This window comes from Aotus nancymaae, unplaced genomic scaffold (genome assembly GCF_030222135.1).
Source record: "Aotus nancymaae isolate 86718 unplaced genomic scaffold, 86718_ANA_hifiasm-v0.15.2.pri h1tg000011l, whole genome shotgun sequence".
NCBI classification, from domain to species: domain Eukaryota; kingdom Metazoa; phylum Chordata; class Mammalia; order Primates; family Aotidae; genus Aotus; species Aotus nancymaae.
In genome coordinates, this window is record NW_026988422.1 from 9,864,558 (window position 1) to 9,887,051 (window position 22,494).

Sequence of the window (22,494 nt, forward strand, 5' to 3'; positions counted from 1 at the left end):
TGCAGCTGGGTGTAAGATAGCAGCAGGGTAAGTATGATCGAAAGTGAGAGTACACACCCCATTTAAAGAACAGTTGGTGTACTCTGCCACACTGTTGCCATGGGGAAATCAGAACCCAGGCTGGCTAGATTATCCATTTCCCCAGAATTTCCATTTTTTCAAAAGAAAATGGAAACTCAAATGTACATGTGAAATCTGATTTTTTAACTTTTGTGGACCAAACAAAACGTGTTTGAAGGCCAGTTTCTGCTCAGAGGCTGTCAATCTGTGACTTTTGCTGTAAGCAGTGGAGAGCTTCCCTCTGTATGTAGTTAGCATTTAGTTCAATGAGGCTGGTGTTAGCAACTTTGGCTCAGTATCTTCAAATCCATCATATGACGGTGCAGAAGTTTCTGTTTTATTTATTCCTGGGAGACGGTGAGTGGGATAGGCACTAAACTAGAAAACAGAAGTCCTTCTTTCTACGTAGCCTTTGCCATATCGTAGATTTGTAAAATCAGGGATGCTACTTAACTTCTCTATCCTTGTTCCTGTATAGATTTTACAAATCTACTATATGGCAAAGGCTAGGTAGAAAGATGGGACACTGTGCATCTATCTTAAAGTGACATGGTAAGCGGTAAAATAGGAACACTGGTAAACATAGAAACACTTTGTATATATCTTAAAGTGTCATAGTAAGAATTGACTAAGATAATGTATCTAACAGTACTTTGTAAATTACGAACTACTAAACAAGATTAGTTGTCAGAGTAGAATGCCTGCTAAATAGGTATTTGCTGCATGCTAGAGGCTACAGTTGAACAAGTCAGACATAATCCCTGCCCTCATGAAGCTTATAATAACCCTAAGTGCACAGAGTGCTATGAAAGAGAATATTCCAAGATACTTGTCTATATATATATGTATATATAGCTAGCTAGCTAGATAGATAGATCGATAGATAGATATTGCCCCCAAATTATTCATGAAAATATGTTTTTTGTTTTCCCTTTGCAGCTAGGTGAAGTAGAAGACAAAAGCAGGCCAGGAACAGATTTCTTGAATCTATCTTAGAGCACTAATACCATCTCCCTGAAGAACCCCCAGCCCAAGGACAAAAAGACTAACAAGAGGGGATGAGCCAGACCACAGGGAACAGAAACATATCACAGGAAAGAAGCAAGAATTTTTGAAAAAGCTGAGGCAGCCATGGGTTCCATTCTGAGGCTGAAAAATCAAGGAAGGTTGTATGACTCACCACTGTCAGTACTCATGTAATTTTCAAAAAGCCTTGCCAGGAGCCTGTTGGAAGACTTCTGAAATACAGCTACCACTGTTTCATTAAGGAGATCTTTGTTCTTTTCAAGCCAACCACTGATATTATAAGGTACCTTTGGAAAGGCATGCATTTCGGGTGACAAAAAGAAAAAAATTGCATAAGTTAATACAGAAGACCGTGCATTAATTTTCTTTTTCTTTTTTCTTTCTTTTCTTTTTTTTTTGAGACAGGGTCTTTTTCTGTTATCCAGGCTGGAATGCAGTGGCACGGTCACAGCTCACTGTAGCCTCAACCTCTTGGTCTCAGTTCATTGTTCCGCCTCAGCCTCCAGAGTAGCTGGGACTATAGGCACATGCCGCCATGCCTGGCTAATTTTTTTTTGTATTTTTATTTATTTTGCATGTGTATAGATAGGGTTTCAACATGTTGCTCAGTTTGGTCTCAAACTCCTAGGGCTCAAGCAATCCACCAACCTCAGCCTCCCAAAGTGCTGGGATTACAGGGAGCCACCATGCCCAGCCTGTGTATTACTTTGAAAAAAAATTACAAATTGTGTGGGTCCTTTCCCTTTAAATCAATTTAATGTAACAGTACTGAATAATACTCCAAAAGTCCATTGTGCAGTCCAGAAAGATTCTCAAGATTCTTACCATGAACATTGTCAATAGAAAGGAACAGACAGGAAGGGGAGAACGGAGAAAGCTAGGGGAAGAAGTAGAAGAAAGAAGGAGGGAAAAGAAGGGGGAGAGAGAGCAACAGAGAAGGAAGGATTGAATGGAATTTCACATCACTGGTCCTCAAAGGCAAGAATGCTGAAATAACTGTCTCTGACACACAATGAACACTCAAAAGAAAGCAAGCAATTATAATGCTATTTTACTGTATATGTCATTATAATTAATATGCCAGTATATCAAAGAAGAGAACTGTAAACATAGCTGTGTACAGCTGGCAGGTCATTTTTAGGTTGAAGTATTATTTTATCCTTTATCAGTTCTCTTTTTGTTCCACCCAGAATCATCCGCCAAAAGTAGAAATGCAGAAACAGGGGCATATACACTGGTGAGGAAATGAGGAGAGGCAGCGAGCATCATTAGAAACTTTTTTTGGCCATAGTTTGGAGACCATTACTTCACATTGACTATTTCTTTATGGGAGAATTTTTTTTAAATCTTCAATAAAAAGATCAATTGAAATCATTCATTCACACAATGTTAAGTTAAAAGGAAGGACAAATGGGGGGAAACCATGACTTTGATTGTCTCCATCCCTTTCTGAAGCTGCCTTGCTTTGAGTTGAGGTGACAGAGTCCATTTGGAGATTTCTGACCTCTGTGCACATGGAATGCTATTGTAGTTGGCCATTTCATTTCCTGAGTGCTAAAAGGCAACACTACTTTTTTGTTGTGGAACTAAGATGTATTTTGTTCTTCTCTTCATTTAATCTAAACATTACTTAAATATTATCTAAGGGCTTTGGCTGAGTGCACTTGAAACAAAGTTAGGAAAACTTAAGCCCGGGGGTCCAGAGGTAACTCACCACGCCTGCGTAATGGACAAGTTCAAAATGAGCTTCACATTTCTTCTTATCAGGCTTGGGCTTCTGGAGATGAACAGACTTTCCAAAATGGTTGTCGAAGAGTTTGGTCTTGAAAGTCAGGTCTGTAGCCTTAGGAAACATACACTCTTCTTCGAGGATGGAAAGGATGCCCATCGGCTGTTGAATAGGCATAAGAGCAGCAGATTTAAAAAAATATATATATCTGTACTTTCAGTAGGGGGTCAGTATAAATTCTTTCCCAGGAACCTAATCAATTGACAAAGGGAAGAATATTCACTGCATAGAACTAGCAATCATCCATTCAACTAATATTAATTAAATATCTGCTACTTAATACAGATACATGTAGCCACTGGTGATTGATGACGCTGTGAGCCACATACACTAAGTGCCTGTCCTCAGGGTGCATGCATTCTAATGGAGTGGCAGACAATAGGAAAGTAAACAAAGAAATAACTTAAAAAAAAAATGACTTAGTTTATAGAAGTGCTCTGAAGAAAACATTCAAAGTAAAGAAATAGGCCGGGCACGGTGGCTCATGCCTATAATCCCAGCACTTTGGGAGGCCGAGGCGGGTGGATCACGAGGTCAAGAGATCGAGACCATCCTGGTCAACAAAGTGAAAACCTGTCTCTACTAAAAAATACAAAAATTAGCTGGGCGTGGTGTCGCGTGCCTGTAGTCCCAGCTACTCGGGAGGCTGAGGCAGGAGAATTGCCTGAACCCAGGAGGCGGAGGTTGCTGTGAGCCGAGATCGCGCCACTGCACTCCAGCCTGGGTAACAAGAGCGAAACTCAGTCTCAAAAAAAAAAAAAAAAAAAAATAGAAATAGAGAATGACAGGAGGTAAGGAAGGGAGCTCTTTTAGATCGAGTCATCGGGTAAGATACCTCTCCTAAATGAGAACAACAACCTGAGAAGATCTGTGCACAAGTATTTCAGGCAGAAAAATGAAGAATGCGAAGGCCCCGAGGCCAGAGCCTACTCAGCAAGTCTGAGGTCCTACCAGAGGTCAGTGTGACCAGAGTAAAGCTAGCTTGATGGAGCACATGGTAATAGATAATGTCAAAGAGGTAAGTAGCAGCTGGATCTCAAAGGCCTTACAGGCTGTAGTAAGACATGTGGTTTTTATTTTAAGTGTAATAGGAAGCCTTTGGGGACTTTTTAAATGAAGCACTGTGATTTGATTTATGCTTAAAGAGGATCATTGGTTTAGAAAGTAGGGCTCACGGGCTCCATCCTGCCTTCAGTCTGTATTGGAAAGCCAGTGAGCTAATGGCTTTTACATTTGTAAAGGGTTTTAAAAAGCAAGAAGGTTGGGTGAGATGGCTCACACCTGTAATCCCAGCATTTTGGGAGGCTGAGGCGGGTGGATCACCTGAGGTCAGGAGTTTGAGACCAGCCTGGCTAACATGATGAAACCCTGTCTCTACTAAAAATACAAATATTAGCCAGGAATGGTGGTGCATGCCTGTAATCTCTGTTACTTGTGAAGCTGATGCAGAAGAATTGCTTGAACCCAAGAGGCGGAGGTTGTAATGAGCCAAGATCGTGCCACTGCACTCCAGCCTTGGCAACAGAGAGAGACTCCATCTCAAAAAACAATCACAATATGTTACTGAAAACCTCATGACCTCCTTTAGCACAATTTTTCTCTAAAAACCATATAGTCTCTGTCACACCTTTGACATCAACTTAGTCATTGAAGCACTGGAAGCAGCATGCAACAACATGTAAACAAAATGAGTGTGGCCATGCTCCCATAAAACTTGATTTAGATAAACAGGCTGCAGGCTAGATTGGGTCCACAAAATCCGTTTGCTGACCCTTGCTCTAGAGTACTGGTAGTGTTGGAGCTTATGAGAAGTCATTAGAAATTAAATATGCATTGAATTTAGAACTGGGTGCCAACTCGCTGATGGAGAGAATGTGGTGTGTAGGAAAATTTTATTGCATTTATACTGCACATAACTTTTTAAATGTATTTTTACATTTATTAGACTTACAAATCCTTTACTTGACTGCAAATTTCCTGAAGGCAAAAGCTATTTATAAGAAACGCTTACATTTTTCTAGAGCATTTACGCAGAGTGTTACATACAGTAGTGTGGTAGAAGACCTAAAATTAAGGCCCAACATTATGGGTGTTTTGACATGTGGGAAAAACCAGGAGGGGCTCAAAAGTTCCCTTTCTATTGTGCTCCCATGTTAGGTCCCTTAGCCGAACACCCTCTTTATGGCAGGGACCAGACATAGTGCCTGCTTATCCCTGAATAATGGGTTTAATTTCTCTATCAGCCCATGAAATTATTCAAACAAGTCTATGACATCCTCCTGTAGGATCCTATTGTCACATCACCTGTAATTACGACAAAGTCTGCCTCCCACAGCCTCTGCTTGTTCACTCTATCCTCAGCACAACCCTCTTGTGGCCCTTCATGGTTCAGGGTATCCCCACTGGAGGCTGTGAGCATTTGTGACTAATAAAATGCTGGTCTCATCTGTCTAGTGTTAGATGTCATATGTTCAGCCCTTGCCATAAACCTAGGGTGGGATTCCCTCTCTCAGCAATGGGGTGAAGAGGAAGCAATCGAAACAAATGTTGGGGAAGCAGCAAAGGAGAAAGGACTTGCAGAGTGCCTACATAAACTGGTTATGAATAACATATAAACTGGGAACAACAAACCGCAGCAAACTGCAAGAGGCGTCTGGGGAGGCAAACTTCTCCATGCCTCATGTTCCGGTGCAGGGTGACCTAGGCTCTGTCACCATAAACATTGTGCTCAAGGATGTAGAACCCCTTTGTAGCACTATAACATAGCCAGACTTGTAGGCTCCTTGTAAGGCCCACATTCCACCAGCTGCACATAATAAGGTAAAGATAACCACATGTTCTTGTTTTGTGACACTCCCAAACTGCCACTGTTATCAATCTTTAGAATGACACACCAGTTCTGGCTCACCGATTCATTCCACCAACACGTCACCCTCTCCCCACCATCACTCCACCCCTACCCTACGGATCAAAGTGATTGTAACCAATAAATAGTGTGGATGATCGCTGTCTCCTCCAGTAGTGAGTGATGCCCCCCTGGTCCCACTTTCTCTCTTAATCTGTCTTTTTGTCATTCTTTTGTTGCCACCGAACTCGGGGTACCCATGGGTGTGATGTGGGGCTAGTTCCCTACAACAAATAGTTGCAAAACAGATTAACTTGGTGGTTTAATAAAAAATAAAAGCCTTTGTTTTAAGGCTATTTCCAATAATACTAGAAGTTCCTGGAGTGCCAGGATGATGCCTTCTGGGGTTTGCACTTCATAACCCGTATCATAGCAAGTTCCGAGGTAACTAAAGTGTAAGCCCTCAGCACATTTCTGCCAAGTAATTGATTGACAGGTGAACCCTGAGACATACAGGTTTGAGTTCTGGGAACTTGACTGCTTTTCTATGATCAATTATCAAACAAAATATTTAAGAGTTTCCAACCAAAAAAGCATGGAATTATGTGTTTAAAGAAAATAATTCATGTGCATATAAGATACAACTAGATATTAATGTGATTCATTTTATATTAAAAACACAAGAATTAGCACATCTGAAAAGCTCCTCTAGGGAGGTGATAACACTTACATAATGCCAAGATGTTGCTAGGATTTAAAACGTTTTAGCACTTTCTTTGGGATATCTGATACTATTGACCACTGATGCATGAAAAATTCCTACCGTCTGATGGTATATCATTATATAGAAACAAGAGAAATTATTCAGATCAAGTCAGGCCAATAAATCAAATAATGTGATCAAGTTAGGTAGCGTAGTTTGGACTCAAAAACCAGTGAATGAAAGTATTGAAGCAAATTTTCTCTTGAGGCTGGTAAAATTCTAAAATCTACCCAATCTTCTGAGAAATTTTCCAAAGAGCTAAATCATTGGAATAAGTATGTTGCCTTCCAGGGTGTTTACACCAAATGAATAATAAGTTTTAAGATGTACAATTTGCAGAGTATTTATTAAGAAATAATAGGGAAAATCTCTTTACCAATGCCTTATGTACAACCATAAATTTGTAGTCATATATTAATACTTTAGTATGCAAATTTTTGATGCCCAAGTTCTAAACAAACTAGAATATTTCAAGTAATGAAATAAGTGTGAGCTAATTCTATAATAGATTTGTTCACAGCATAAATGTGAAAGGAGGTCACTATAAACTCGAAGACCAAATTAACAATTAAAGTTTGTATTAGAATAGATTTTTTGTTTTAGTTTATATAAACTTTTTTTTTTTTTGAGATGGAATCTCACTCTGTCATCCAGGCTGGCGTTCAGTGGCATGATCTCTGCTCACTGCAATCTCCACCTCCCAGGTTCAAGCTATTTTCCTGCCTCAGCCTCCCTAGTAGCTAGGACTACAGGCATGTACCACCATGTCCAGCTAATTGTTGTATTTTGAGTAGAGACAGGGTTTGACCATGTTGGCCAGGCTGGTCTCAAACTCCTGACCTTGTCATTTGCTCACCTTGGCATCCCAAAGTTCTGGGATTACAGGAATAAGCCACTGAGCCCAGCTGATATAAACTTTTTTAAATAAACTTACAAATATGAAACTTTTATGTAAGAAAACCCTTTTTTCTTATATATATATAGAAATGCCTGCTACATGACATTTTATACATGTTGATGTGTTTTAGTTCTTTTGAATTTTATTTTTTATTTTATTTTTTTTTTTTGAGACGGAGTTTCGCTCTTGATACCCAGTCTGGAGTGCAATGGCGCGATCTCAGCTCACCGCAACCTCCGCCTCCTGGGTTCAGGCAATTCTCCTGCCTCAGCCTCCTGAGTAGCTGGGATTACAGGCACGCGCCACCATGCCCAGCTAATTTTTTGTATTAGTAGAGACGGGGTTTCACTATGTTGACCAGGATGGTCTCGATCTCTTGACCTCGTGATCCACCCGCCTCGGCCTCCCAAAGTGCTGGGATTACAGGCTTGAGCCACCGCGCCCGGCCTTTGAATTTTAAAAACAACCCATGACTCATTTTATTTCAAGGAGTGAGTTTGATCATTAATATTTGCTACAAATCTTCTTCACATAGCCTCCAGCCAACATAATGGATCTTTTCAAAATTTAGAATCTTTTCAAGGAAGACTTTGTTATTCTCATTTGCCTGACCTGGATCCTGTTAAAATTGTTCATAGAAAACCAAAGACTTAGCTTTCCCTTTTATCATCTGGTCAGTAATTTTTTTCTCATCTTATCGTATCAGTAGAAAATACAACAGGAAATTACATCCGTGATGCCAGCGTGTTATTTGGAATAACCAAGACTGGCATAAATAAGGCAACAGACTTCAGCTCAACTAAAAATCAGTAACATTCACAGAACTTGTCAGGATCTGAACAACGTCTATGTCCCACCTTCCTGTCTACAAACAGCGTCTTGTGATAATCAAAGTGAGTATGTAGTATAGGTGACAATTGCCAGAAGCTAAATCTGTCCCTCTGAGGACCTCCAGTTCTTTTGTTTCATTTCTAATCAGAAAACTACAGCTTTATAAGGCCAGAATACATTTACCAGATCAGAGTTGGTTCATCTTTATTACTATTTGTAATCAGCTCATGGTTGATTCATTATTATTATTTTTTAATCAGTCTGTCTTTCCCCCAGGAATTTCACTGGTTAAAAAATAAATAAAATCAATGGCATATCCACTCCCTGTTGGAAATAATAGTTATTTTCAAGAAGATCTAAAGCCTAATAAATGAAATTGATAGGACACAGACTGATAAAACATGAGGCTTGCAAAGGACATGGAGAGGTCAGTCGCCCTAGCTCCTTCCTGGCAGGATTTTTGAGAATCAAATGTGACAGCATAGCTAGAGTTTTCAGGAAATTAAAGGCTTCAGGCTGCCCAGATCCATCTTGAAGATTCACCGCAATCCACGCTTATGGCGAGGCACACGGGCCCTGTAACTACTTACATGCCGCCATGCTTGCTCCCGTGGAGAAAGCCACAGAAAGAATCATACAAAATTCCCCAGCAAACCCCACTCATCTTTCCAAGAACAAGCAGAAAGATTTCAGAGTATTGGGACATCACCAAATTCAGAAACCGTACACTGTAGTTAATTTACTAATAAGTCATGAAGTATTGTCATAAATTACTTAAACTAACTGGTACTTGTCCAATTAAATGAACAAACTACATCCTGCAAGGTAGTGACCTTGAGGATTGATGGCAGTTGTTTGTTTGCATGCTAATTGACCAAATTTCGTTAAGCTGCTCTGGGTCTACTCATTCACCTTATGTTAATCAGTCAGGCCCTACAGTGCTCATATTTTCAGCTCTGTGTTTTTCCAGTCAAGAGCACGACCATTTTTAATCTCGACAAGTTTCCTCGCACATTATCAGTGGAAGCCATGCATTAGCAGCAAATGTGCAGTGAAAGCCTGCGTTAGAGATGATGGAGTGGGGCAACTGACGAGAGAGTTTCGTTCGGATGCCACAGGTCATGTACACAAACACCATTAAGATAAAATGTGCAGGGCTTTCTGCCCCCATTTCCCATCCCCTGACAGAGCCTGAGTCCTGACATGGATCAACGCAGCAGGCAGGGACAATTCTCCCGAAATGAAAATGGACAAGGAGAAAACATATATTACCTTCTCAATGAGATCTATGCAAGCTTGCAAATCCAGACCAAAGTCAATAGATACCCATTCAATGCTTTCTTTCCTATATTCCTCTTGCTCCAGAACAAACATGTGCCGGTTGAAGAACTGTTGTAATTTTTCATTGGTAAAATTAATGCAAAGTTGCTCAAGGCTATTATACTTCGAAGATATGAATAGGTGAAAAGAAGAGATAAAAATAAAATTGAGGTCCACTTTCAAGAATGTCCAGTAAACAAAAAAACATAACCATTATTATACGATGGCAAGTAGACCCAACAAGTAAGAAATGCTCAATTAACTCAATTAATTGTAATTTTGAATTGTAATATCATTAAGTGCAATTTTCTAAAGATTATTACAATAAATAGCACTTAATAGTATTAAAATTTGAAATCATAATTCCTTTAACTCTATTTGCTTTTATGTGAGCCAGAATTAAGAAATCAATAAATACTATCATTAATTATAACAATAATTATTAATAATAATTATAGCTTTTTTCCAACCAGGATAGCCCTTAAGGTTTGCACAGAATTGTCCTAATGCTTTGACCATATTTTCCCATCTTCAAGTGACATTTTCTAATCTTCTTATACATATGCACTGACTTCCAGATACACTTACCTCAAGGATTTCAAAACCTGTGATGTCAAGAATGCCAATGAAGAACTGCCTTGACAGCTGGGCATCCAGGGCTCTGTTGATCCGTGCCACCAGCCACTTAAACATCCTTTCATACATTGACTTGGAGAGGGCACCCACAGCACAGGTTACCTAGAAATCACATTGAAAACACTCCTTCATCTGACAGGAGTGTTCATTTCAATCCTGGGCATTCTCTATCAGCAACCACCTTCTAGTCAAATCAGGACGTCTTTATTGACCTTCTATGGTTCTAGCATTCTGCTGAATACAATGAGAAAAGGAAGACAGGACGGAGGAAGGAAGGGAGGAAGAGAAAGAGAGAGAGAAATGGAGTGAGGGAAAGAGAGGGAAAGAAAGAAAGAGAGAGAAGGAAGGAAAGGAGGGAGGGAGAAAGAGAAAGAAAAGAAAGACAGGAAAGAAAGAAAGAAAGAGAGGGAGGGAGGGAAACAGAGAGAGAGGGAAGGGAAAGAAAGACGGAAAGAAAGAAAAGAAAGAAGAGAGAGAAAGAAAGAAAAAAGAAAGAGAAAGAGAAGGAAGAGAGGGAGGGAAAAAAGGAGGAAAAAAGGAGGGAAGGAGGGAAAGGAGAAAAGGAGATGCGTAGGAGAAAGGAGTAAGCTAGCCTGGTGCCACCTCACGAAAACACAGATGAGAGGAATCAGGTTCCTATTATTAAAGGACTAACTAGCCCAGGGTATGGTGTGGAGATGTGTTCCAAAGCCTTGCTATTCAAAGTGTGATCCTAAGACCAGCAGCAGCAGCATCGCCTGGGAGTTTATTAATAATGCGAACTCTCAGGCCCAGTCCCACACCTACTGAATCAGAATCTGTCAGCTAACAGAATCCCCCACATTTCCTGTTGACAAAGACTCTCTCCTCGACCAAACTTTAGTGAGGCTCCTCCGACCTGCCTTTAGCCTGACTAGCCCAGCTGCAGGAAGAAGTCTGCTAAATTTCTCCATTGAAGTCCCCTCATCCTTCATCTCTGATTAACTTCCTTATCCCACACCTTTGATGTATATGTTCTTGGCTTGCTTTAGCAAGAATCCTGTTAGGTCAGTTTAAAAAAAATCCTCCTACCCTCTGCCGTTAGTAATTTTCCAACCACGAATCCCATCCCTCTGGTCTTGTGTTATAAATCCCCACTTATCCTGGTTGTATTTGCAGCTGAGCACAATCTCTCTCCCCTGTTGCAATATATATATTGCAGCAGTCCTGAATAAAGTCTTCCTTACCATTTTAACAAGTTTCAAAATATTTTCGATACCATGCACAATAGTTTGAAAAGTAGTGGTACAGTACACTAGCAATTTATAATCCCTGACCTTTGCTCTGCCACTGCTGTAGCTGCTAATGAGTTGTGTAACCTTTGGCAAGTGACCTAACCTTTCTAGAAAGCAGCATCTTCATCTGAAAAACACGCTTGAAGGGTCTTCCTAGCCTTGGCTTCCAAATCTTTATTATATTAGTTCCCAGTGTTGCTTTCAACAACCTGGACAGAGAATAGCCATTTGGTGCATCATTCTGACTCAGATTCTCCTACTGTAAAATTGAGGCTGCCTTTTCCTTCCCTGGAGGGGTGTGGCAAAAGTTTTAAAGTAACCTACTGGGGAGAGCTCCAACCTTTGTGCCTGCATGATGCTATACGACTGCAGATCCTGCTTCCATAACTCTAAAGCGCTGCTGTAGTAGCAGGTTTCTGACATACTCTAAGGAGGAAAGAATTTTAGCTGGCCATTCTCCAAACCTGGAAACAGAACGTGCTCCAACCACTTAACATTTAAAACAGGCCTATCACATCCATCCTTCTGCCCAGGAGAGAGCACGCAGCAGGAGCCAGTTGGTGTCTGGTGGTGATTTAGTTATGAGTCACCCGCTCCCTGATCAGTTATCTTGAGTCATTTCCACAGTAATCCATAAGCCGGATGGCATCACAGTTTTTTATTATCAGCATCAAGAGCACACACGTACAAATAAAGCATCAAGAATGATTTTCATCCTCTTTAACACCGAAGAAATCACTCTGTCTACAGCAGTCACTTTGAAACTTTAAAAAGAACATGACTAACTTGCTCACCCCCTTTTAATTCCCTAAATACTTGACAAGTGGGAGTGGGAGAGATACTGTTAGGTCAGGTGTGGCAAGTGGTGGGGAAACACAGGAAGAAAGCCCGGAGATGTAGGCAGAAGGAGAAATGGATGGTAAAAGTCTGTGGAATGAATTAATGAAACAGATCAATACGTTATTCACTAATTAGTCATTTTCATCATTTTCTGTCCAATGAAGAAGGAATAAGGTGGCTAAATCTATACTTCCACTTTTCAGGGGTTAAATGGATCCATTTCTTAGCTCTTTTTAAAATAACCTCACGGAAGACTTTGGTTACTGGGGGCAATAGTGCATGATAGAAAAGAACAACAGAAAAAAACAAAGTCAAATAATTATTTTTTTATATATATATTTTTTTTAGACAAAGTATTGCTCTTTTGCACTCCAGGCTATAGTACAATGGTGTGATCTTGGCTCACTACAACCTACACCTCCCAGGTTCAAGTGATTCTCCTGCCTCAGCCTCCTAAGTAGCTGGGATTACAGGCACATGCCACTATGCCTGGCTAATTTTTGGTATTTTTAGTAGAAATGAGGTTTCACCATGTTTCCCAGGCTGGTCTCGAAATCCTGACCTCAGGTGATCCACCTGCCTCAGCCTCCCAAGGTGCTGAGGTTACAGGCATGAGCCACTGTGCCCAGCCAAAATTTTTAACTATATTGATCCCTGCCTTTCTCATCTGTAAAATAAGAATAATGGAATATGCATAGCTCAGGGTTGTTGTGAGATATCCAATGAGACAGAGGATGTGAACTGATAGAGCACATTTGACACTTAGTATCCAATCAATGTTAATCCTCCCTTTCCCACTCCTTTTCTGCTTTTATCCCTTTCTCATCCTTACCCCAGTATTTACTTACTAGATGTGTCACCTTGAGTGGTTAATCTTTCTAAGGGTCATTATCTTTAGCTGTAAAATGGAAATAGTAAGATCTACTTCACAGGCTTTTTATTACATTAAATGAGATAATCCATACAAAGCACTTAGTATTTCACCTATAGTTAGACTCAGTGGATATTATTATTATTGTTTGGTTATTATTAATCATAAAGTAACTTATTTCTAGTTGAAATAGTTAGGAATATCATGGAATCATAAAATACTAGACCTGAAGACCCTTAGTTCTTGGTAGTCATTAGTCATATATAGTGGTTTTCACCTTGGGATGATATCTCCCCAAAGGAGGAATGCATTTGGAGATGCAAGTGGCATTTTCTGGTTGTCACCGTGACTAAGAATGCAGCTGGCATTTAGTTACCTGGGGGCCAGGAATCCCAAACATCTACAATGTGCAGGACACTCTCATCCATAAAGAATTGTCCCATCGTAAATGCCTTTTACCATGAAGAAGCAAAGTTATTCAACCACTTCCCTGGGGAGCTCAGAGAGATGAAGATAATTAACCACAGTATCAGAGTTAGGTAGCATTATAACTAGAACTAAATTTTGTATAGAATGTTAACACTGCAAAAATTTGTCCCATCTTTTGCAATTGTCATCAACAGAGCATACATGTCTCTATTTTTAGCAGTGGCAACTGTCTCTACAAAATCAGTAAAATTCCCAAGGAATAAAAAAGCCTTAGAGTGTGCTTTCTTACTGTGTCTCCAGGAGAGAGACAAAGAGAAGAATTTTTTAATTTTAGTGTTCAATAATAATAGATTAGCTTGTTTCACTGGTCCTATTATAGTAAAGGCTGGCATCCTTACCAGGATACTGTGTTCTTAGTCCCTCAGAACACAGTATTAGAGAGCCGAAGGCTTGATCTCAGCCTTCCTCTGGGTTCATTAGTTTTTTAATATATTTTTCTGCTTTTATTATTATTTTAATTGACAAATAATTATATACATTTATGAGGTATAGTATATTTTGACATATGTGTACAATGTGGTAATGATCAAATCGGGGTTATCAGCACATCTATACCTCAAACATTGATCATTTCTTTATCTTAGAAACATTCAAAATCTGCTCTTCTACTATTCGGCCTCATTAGTTTTATACAGAGGAAAACCTTGTTCTAAAATCATAGTATGTCATGCATGCATGTTGTGGCGAATGTCTAAGAAGGCATGAAACTGCCAAACAACTCTAACCCCACTGCCGAGAAATAGCTCAATTATGTGTCCTGCTGATCATGATTCAAGTTTAGCTCAATGTAGTTTATTTTAACACGTGTGGAGCACTTATTGCTTACAGGGCATTGTTTTAGATGCTTGGGGTACTAAGGTGAAGCAGATATAGCCCATGCCTCAAAGAGGTTAGAAGAGAAACATGTAAGCAGATTACTTCAATATAGTATAGTTAGTATTATAGTAGAGGTAGAATTATCCATTTATAGAGTAAGCTAAATTAATAAATTGATTTTGATTAGTCACTTAAGTGTTTTAAATAACATAGACACATCAGTTACAGTAATATACTAAGGGAAACACATCTAGTCATCACATATAAGATGACTGTCTTAAATCATGAATTTGTACATTTGTCTGTCTTTCAAAGTTAGAGCATATGCTGAGTAAGACAATCAGTATCACCTGAGTACTAGCTATATATCCTTTGGAATGTTAGTTACCATTCCCTTAGCCTCAGTTTCCTCAACTAGAAAAAAACATAAAGCACGCATTTCTGCCCTACTTAGCTCTGAGTATTACTATAAGAATAGAAGGCAGTAATATCTGTGAATGCTTTATCCATACTATATATGACACCATTTGCTCTTTCCAGAAAGGCTACATTTCTCAGACCCCTTTCATAGCTAAGGGTATTATTTGACTAATTCTTACCAATAGAATGTTAGTGAAAGTGATATTACTTCTAGCCCAAGCAGTTAAAGGTGGTGGTACTTTCTCTACAAATTATTTTTTCTCCTTGTGCAGTTACTTTGGGGGCCATGCGTCCCAGATGGCATAGAACTACACAGAACTACAAAAGAACTACATAGAACTACAAAATGGAGAAGGCTATATACTCTGTATTGTGCTTGATGTAAAAAATATTTTGTTGTCACTGAGATTTTAGTGTGTATGCATTACTGCAGTCCAGCTTATCTCATATTGACCCTTACACATTACAGATATAAATTATTATTTTTGAAACATACTAGCATACTCAGATGGTCTCATTATCCAGTGGCCCTGGGATTCTTGACTGCATTAAGGCAAAGCCTCAGAGAATTTGGTATTCTATCGCTATAACCTTCCCCACTATAACATTCTCCCAGATGCTAAACAAAACCTACATGACCTTCCACCTCTCATTTCTGTTTTCAATACCCATCTCCCTTCAAATACTGGTTTTAGCATGTGTCCTAAAACTATTTCTTAACTAACGTGTCACATGTGTCTTTTATGCCAAAGGAATCAATATGCCAAATACATGAGGCATGCCAATTTGCCAATTTTATCCATGTTAGGAACGAACAGCTTTGAAAGCTTCCTCGCTGGATGACAAAGATGTTGATCACAACAAGTGAAGGGTTTGCCTTCACCCGTAAAGATACTTGCTACCTAAGGGAACACTTTCAAAATGTATGTTTCAGACAAGAGCATGTACTGTGCTTTGCATCACAAGTAAACACATTTGGAATACTCATCCCAGTAGCTTTTTTTTTTTTTTAATAGAAGCTTCTATTATTTCAAACATCCTTCGTATTGAAAATATACAAGTATAATATATATACAATTACTGGAAGATCATAGAACAATAATGCTCTTTAAATATCACCTTACCTGTTCTATAGTTTGACTTCTGGTAACATATTCATTACCAACTTTGATTCTAGGATGGATCAAGCCCTTTATGAACTCAGAGGAGTTAATGCCCATGAGGAAAGCAGCTTTGTCAGCATCTGGTCATCAGAAATAAAAGAAGAAAAGAAAAAAGAGAGGTAAACACTGTAAAAATTCATTCCATTATAGCCAAACTAACTACACAGAGGACAGAAAGATGGTGTGTTTACATCAATGTAGCAAGGTAGATTGTAGTTTTCAAATAAATGCCTGAATCCTAAAAGTTTAAAGGAATCTATTTCTTGGAAATGCATATCAAAGTCACATTGAAATGCCACTTCATCAGTTCGTTGGCATTAATGCAAAAGAAAAAAAGAAAATATAAGATCACTTCACACCCACTAGAATGACTATAATCAAAAAGGCAGACAATAACAAGTGTTGGCAAGGATGTAGAAAAATCTGAACCCTCATGCATTGTGGGTGGGAATGCAAAATGGTGTGCAGTTGCTTTAAGAAACAGTTTGGCAGTTACTCTGAAGTTAAACATAGAGTTCCTATGAACCCAGCAATTCGACTCTAAGGTACACATGGAGAGAAATGAAAACACGTGTTCACACAAAAAATTGTACACAGATGTTTCTAGCAGCATTATTCACAATATTTGAAAGGTGGAAAAAAGTGAAATATCCATCACTGATGAATGGATAAATAAAATATGGTATACTAATTTTATACGATATTGCTCAGTCATTTTACAAAATGAAGTATTGATGTGTGCTGCAACATGACTGAAACTTGAAAACATTATGCTGAGTGAAAGGAGTCAGACACAAAAAGCCACATATTGTAGGATTCCATCTCTACGAACTATTCAGAACAGGCAAATCATAAGGACAGAAAGTCGATTTTGTTTGCCACAGGCTGAGGAGAAGCAGAAATCAAAGTAACTACTAATAGTTGCTACTAAGAGTTTCTTTTGGCCAGGCATGGTGGCTCATGCCTGTAATCACAGCACTTTAGGAGGCCAAGGTGAGTGGGTCACCTGAGATCAGGAGTTCAAGACCAGCCTGATCAATATGGTGAAATCCTGTCTCTACTAAAAATACAAAAATTAGCCGGCATGGTGGTGTGCACCTTTAGTCCCAGCTACTTGGGAGGCTGAGACAGGAGAATTGCTTGAACCTGGGAGGTAGAAGTTGCAGTGAGCAAAGATCATGCCACTGCATTCCAGCTTTGGTCACAGAGCAAGACTGTCTCAAAAAAAAAAATTTTTTTTTAAAGGTTTATTTTCTTGATAAAATATTCTATAATTAGATAGTGGTGATTGCACAACCTTGAGAAAATACTAAAACCCAATAACTATACATTTTAAAAGGGTGAATATTATGGTATGTGAATCTTCTAAAAGAGGACTAGTATCAAAAAATAGATTATTTTAAAAATTCAGATGTAATTTGTCTGAAGGACATGGAAAATGCCATCTTTATTATTTGTCTGTTTTCTCCTTCTCTGTATGTACTTGTGGATTCTTTCCACAAAACACAGACTTGGGCCATGTAATCTGATAATTATAGACAAGCACCAATCAACAGAAGCCAGGACACTCGCCAGTTATCTGTAAAACACCCTCCCTTTCTCTGCAAATTCTTTGTTTACTCCGTAGTGCCCTCTGCTGTCCAACAATAATACTTACACCCCACAAAATTGATTAATAAAACACTTCCATTTCCTAAAGAAGTGGAGAATAAGTATTAGCAGAAGGAAAAGTATTATCAGAAGGAAAAATGACATAAAATAATGACACAGGCAAAAATGTATAAACATATTTCAAGTTGTAGATTATTTCAGTTACCAAACAAAATAAATATTTCACTCATCCGAAACCTCTGTTTTCTATTATAAATGAATTTGGAGATATGCTATGTCTGACATCCTTCTGTTGAATAATGTCTCATAATAGAAGATAATGCAGCCTTTCTTTAATTCACTAAAGAAAAAAATGATTTTTTCCTCAGCAATAATCACAAACAGAAAATAAAGTAAAAACAAAATACAATTAGAGAGCTTTATCTCGTCTGCATTAGCAATATCAATTTCCTTTTCACAGCCTTTAAAATTTTACAGAGGCTTAAAATGTTTGAAATGTTTGATTTGCTTATAAACTAAAATCAATATATATTATACATACATTGCTACAAGCTACATACCTACTTTAAGTTAGTTTATTTGCAGTGATAATAGCCTGAGTACTCGGTTGCTATGAAACCTTTCAAAACACAAAGGCTATTTGGAAAAATAAATGAAAATCAAAGGTAGAACAGACATGCCCATCCTATGCTGAGATGCGCCTGCTAAGAGTACCAGGTCTGGAAGCAAAAGCTTGATAATTTCAAGTTGAGAATCCAGTATGTCAGATCATAGACTTTTGGAACTAGAAGAGACTTTGTATTTAATCCATTGTGAAAATATTTCAAAGATGAGAAGAAATACAATGTGCCTGGTTAATCCAAGTGGAGATGAACAGTAACCAACAATGTGAAAAACAATTTTCCAGTATCTGTCCAGGTTTTTTTAAAAAAAGAGAAAAACATTTGTTTTTTCTAAGCTTTGGAAGCATGCAGAGGGCTAATACAGGTAATAATGGTCTCAAAGTATAGTTTCCCACACCAAGAGCCTACATATATCCTTTTTCCAGTGTTAAGCACAGTCCTTTGAGTCTATTTTTATCCATGAACAAAAGAAACTCAAATTCTCTCAGGAGTATCCCACCTTAAGCTTAGCAGAAATAGCATCTAACATTACAGGATTATTTTTTCACTTACTCCAGAGATAGTTGCGTATCTACAGACTGGACTAGTGAGCCCTGGATTTGCTCCAGAGATTTACATTATGCATCACATATGCTCTCTGTTTATTTTGTGTTTTGGGCCAGGGCAGAGGAAACAATAGAGTTCATCATGTTCCAAAAAGTAAATTACTTTATTTGCGCTAAACATTTACAGCTTACAACCAAGATGACAATAACGTAAATCTATGAATAAACGCCCATCTGACGTTCAGGAGCTACTATTGTAAAGACAGCAATGTGTATAAACATACTTTAATCATATTCCCAAATAGGCTTTATGAAATTCCCACCAATAAGCATGAGTTCCTTCAGGACCTTGTGAATGAACCCATGGATTTTAATTAGGCTGCATGATCTTACCTGGGAGAGGTAACATTTAGCTAGAGCGGTGGTTTTCAAGCATCAGTGTGTTTTGGAATAGCCTGGAGAGCTAATCAAAGATTAAACAACAGTCTCCCTGAAGCAGCTTAGGGCTGGGCCTCTCTAGTTTTATCATGTTACCCAGGTGATTCTGATACACATAAAAGTTTGAGAACAAAGTCATTATTATGGTAGTTCACAACTTTGACTACACACTGAGGTCCCTAGCAAGTTGTAAAAACAAATACTGATGCCTAAAATTCACCCACAGAAATCTGGCTTATCTGGCTTCGGTAAGACCTAAGCTTCAGGACTGTAAAAGTTCCCCAGTGATTCTGGTTAGCAGTCAAGTTTGCAAACTACTGTCTAGAGAATAGTAGCCGGATTTGGTAAGTGCATTTTGAAATCAGGAAGATGGAAAGAACAAGGTATGACTTCACCTGAAAATAGGTAAAATGGTAGAGAAATCCAAAAAGCAATCTTTGCAAATTTAAAATTCTATCCTAGTTCAGTCCCATCTGCAAATAACCAGATATAAAAGAATGAAACAAACCCAGTTTTGTTAGTCTACAGGGGTTATGATAATGATATTAATCTCTTTTACAGAAGGTTATAATACAATTTTTGAGCTGTTCATATTTCATTAATTTATTAAACAATGTTTACTGGGCATTTGCTATATGGAAGCCTTGATGCTAGATAATGTAATAAGAAGATAAACAAACAAGGCAAAAATCCCTGGCATCAAGAAATTATAATCTCTGAGAGTAAATAAAATACAGGGAAAAAAACAGTATGTCAGTAAAACAACTGCATAAGAGACACAGAATCAAGTATCACAAAAGTGTGAAGTAGGGACTTCTGGATTGCATGACTGGGGAAGGATTAAAAAAGAAACAACACTCAGGGTGGGCGCGGTGGCTCACGCCTGTAATCCCAGCACTTTGGGAGGCCGAGGCGGGTGGATCACGAGGTCAAGAGATCGAGACCATCCTGGTCAACATGGTGAAACCCCGTCTCTACTAAAAATACAAAAATTAGCTGGGCATGGTGGCGCATGCCTGTAGTCCCAGCTACTCGGGAGGCTGAGGCAGGAGAATGGCTTGAACCCAGGAGGCGGAGGTTGCAGTGAGCCAAGATCGCGCCATTGCACTCCAGCCTGGGTAACAAGAGTGAAACTCCATTTCAAAAAAAAAAAGAAACAACACTCAATCTGAGCCTTGAAGGATGACAACAGTTTTTGTAAGCAAATATGGGAGCACAAGAGTTCCCATAACAATAAACAACATGACTTGAAGCCACAGGCATTGAAGAGTACAAGGTATGGTCAAAGAAGAGGTTATGACCCAGATGGATTGGACTACGATGCCAGGGAGTGAGTGATAAACTGAGAAAATTGGGTGATTTCTGGTTGCAAAAGACATCTAATGCCCCTATAATTTATTGAAGAATGGAGAAATGCTAAAGGAGTTGTAAGCAGAGAAATGGCATAATTAGAGTCATGCTTTCGAATGCGTAATTTTGGAAATGTGCAAGACAGACAAGAGTAGGCAGAGTTGAAAAGTACAGAGTGAACTCATTGCAGAATGCCAAAGTGTGAGATGCCGAAGCTCCAAACCGGTAATGAGGAAGGGGAAAAGAGGGACTGAGAAACACGACTAGGATGTTTCCAGTCTGAGAAGTAGAGAAAAGAGCAATACTGTAAATATGAATAGAAATGCCAATAGGAAGACATCACTGGGGAAAGAAGACGATGGATTTTTAGCCATGCAGTGTTTAGGATACTAGAATATACACAGGTGAGAGTCGGTAATGTGGAGTTGGAACTCAAGAAAGAGGCAAAAGCTAAGATGCCCCTCAGGGTTTGGGTGCCCTTCCTCCTTCCAACCTCTTCTCCATCTGTCCAGCTCCTTCCATTCCTTCCTAAATAATTAACTGGGAGAAATTTCCCAAAGCTTAATATATTAAGAACCCTTAGAAATAAAGAAAAATTTGACACCTCCATTTTTAAAATGAGCTACAGGTAGAAGCATACTGAAAAAAAACTTAGTATCCAGTAAGATGCTTAAGTTAATTATGGTACATTCATATCATGGAATACGTTGTAGCCATCTAAAAAGATATTGCAGAAAAGACAAAAGATACATACAATTTGGTTAAAAAACTAGTATAAAACAACATGTATATGATCATATATTTTTATTTTAAAAAGTTATATGTCCATATTCAACTAGAAAATTCCATTAAAAATACGTCCTTTGGTATTCACAGTGATTGTCCCTGGGTAGGTAGGATTCACATAACAAATAGTTATCCATTACTATGTGCCAGGCACATTTTATAACCTGGACATATAGCAACAAACACACCACATTAGGTCCCCGCTCTTACAAAGCGTACATCTGGTGGAGATTGAGGGGTGGAGGCTAGGACGCTCAGTAAAAACTAGCAGTATAAATAACATGAAAAACAATATTTAGGGTAGGGGGATAGTGGTGGAGGTAGCTAAAGAAGGCTTTTCTAATAAGGTAACATCTGAGAAGTTACTTTAATAAGTGAGGGAGTAAGGCATGAGGACAGGCGAAAAGTTCCAGGCAGAAGGAGGAGCTAATGAAAACAGTCCTACAATAGGAGGGCTTATATGCTCCAAAAACAACCAAGAGCCAGGACATATCCATGGAGGGGAACCAGAGAAGAGAAAATGGCAGATTTCCCTACCAATGGTAGGGATTAGAAAGAGAGAGAGAAGTATCGGTTGGTGCAAATGTAATTGTGGCTTCTGCCATTAAAAGTAATGACAAAAACTGCAATTATGTTTGCATCAACCTAATATCATAGAGGTTAAGGAAGCTGTGACAAGGACGTGGGGTTTTATTTGGAGTAAGGGAGCCATTGTTGAGTTTAGAGCAGAGGCAGGACGTGGCAAGACAAGGGCTGACTGACACTGTGAAAGGACTGACCCTAGCTTCTGGGCGCAGAGCTATCCGTCTATCCATCATAGCAAGGGTGCAGGCAGGGAGATCAGGAAGGAGGCTGTGGCAATAATCTGGTAGAAATGTTGGCTCGGGCTAGGTGGTGGCAGTGGACATGGCCATGGTGATAAGTCATGAGCTTTTGGATGTATTTGAAAGGTAGAGACAATGAAAAAGAGAGGAGTCCAGGATGATTCTGAGATTTGAGTCAGGGCAACTGGGAGAACCTAGTTGGCATTTATGAAGAAGACCAAGTAGTGAAGAGTTGGTAGTAAAGGCAGGGTGGGAGGAAGAGTTCAGTTGTATTCATGTTGAGTTTGAGATGGTCAC

The 22,494-nt window shown here is 39.0% G+C and overlaps 1 protein-coding gene across 1 annotated transcript in view; it reads right to left on the reverse strand.

The window, feature by feature from the left end:
• MYH15 (myosin heavy chain 15) overlaps window positions 1-22,494 on the reverse strand; it is a 181,916-nt gene that overhangs the window by 95,424 nt on the left and 63,998 nt on the right. The window contains exons 13-17 of the mRNA XM_064374588.1: window positions 15,982-16,100; window positions 10,121-10,270; window positions 9,485-9,655; window positions 2,801-2,977; window positions 1,241-1,373 (exon numbers count right to left, since the gene is read on the reverse strand). Coding sequence (XP_064230658.1) covers window positions 1,241-1,373; window positions 2,801-2,977; window positions 9,485-9,655; window positions 10,121-10,270; window positions 15,982-16,100 — 750 coding nt within the window. The remainder of the gene's footprint in view (window positions 1-1,240; window positions 1,374-2,800; window positions 2,978-9,484; window positions 9,656-10,120; window positions 10,271-15,981; window positions 16,101-22,494) is intronic.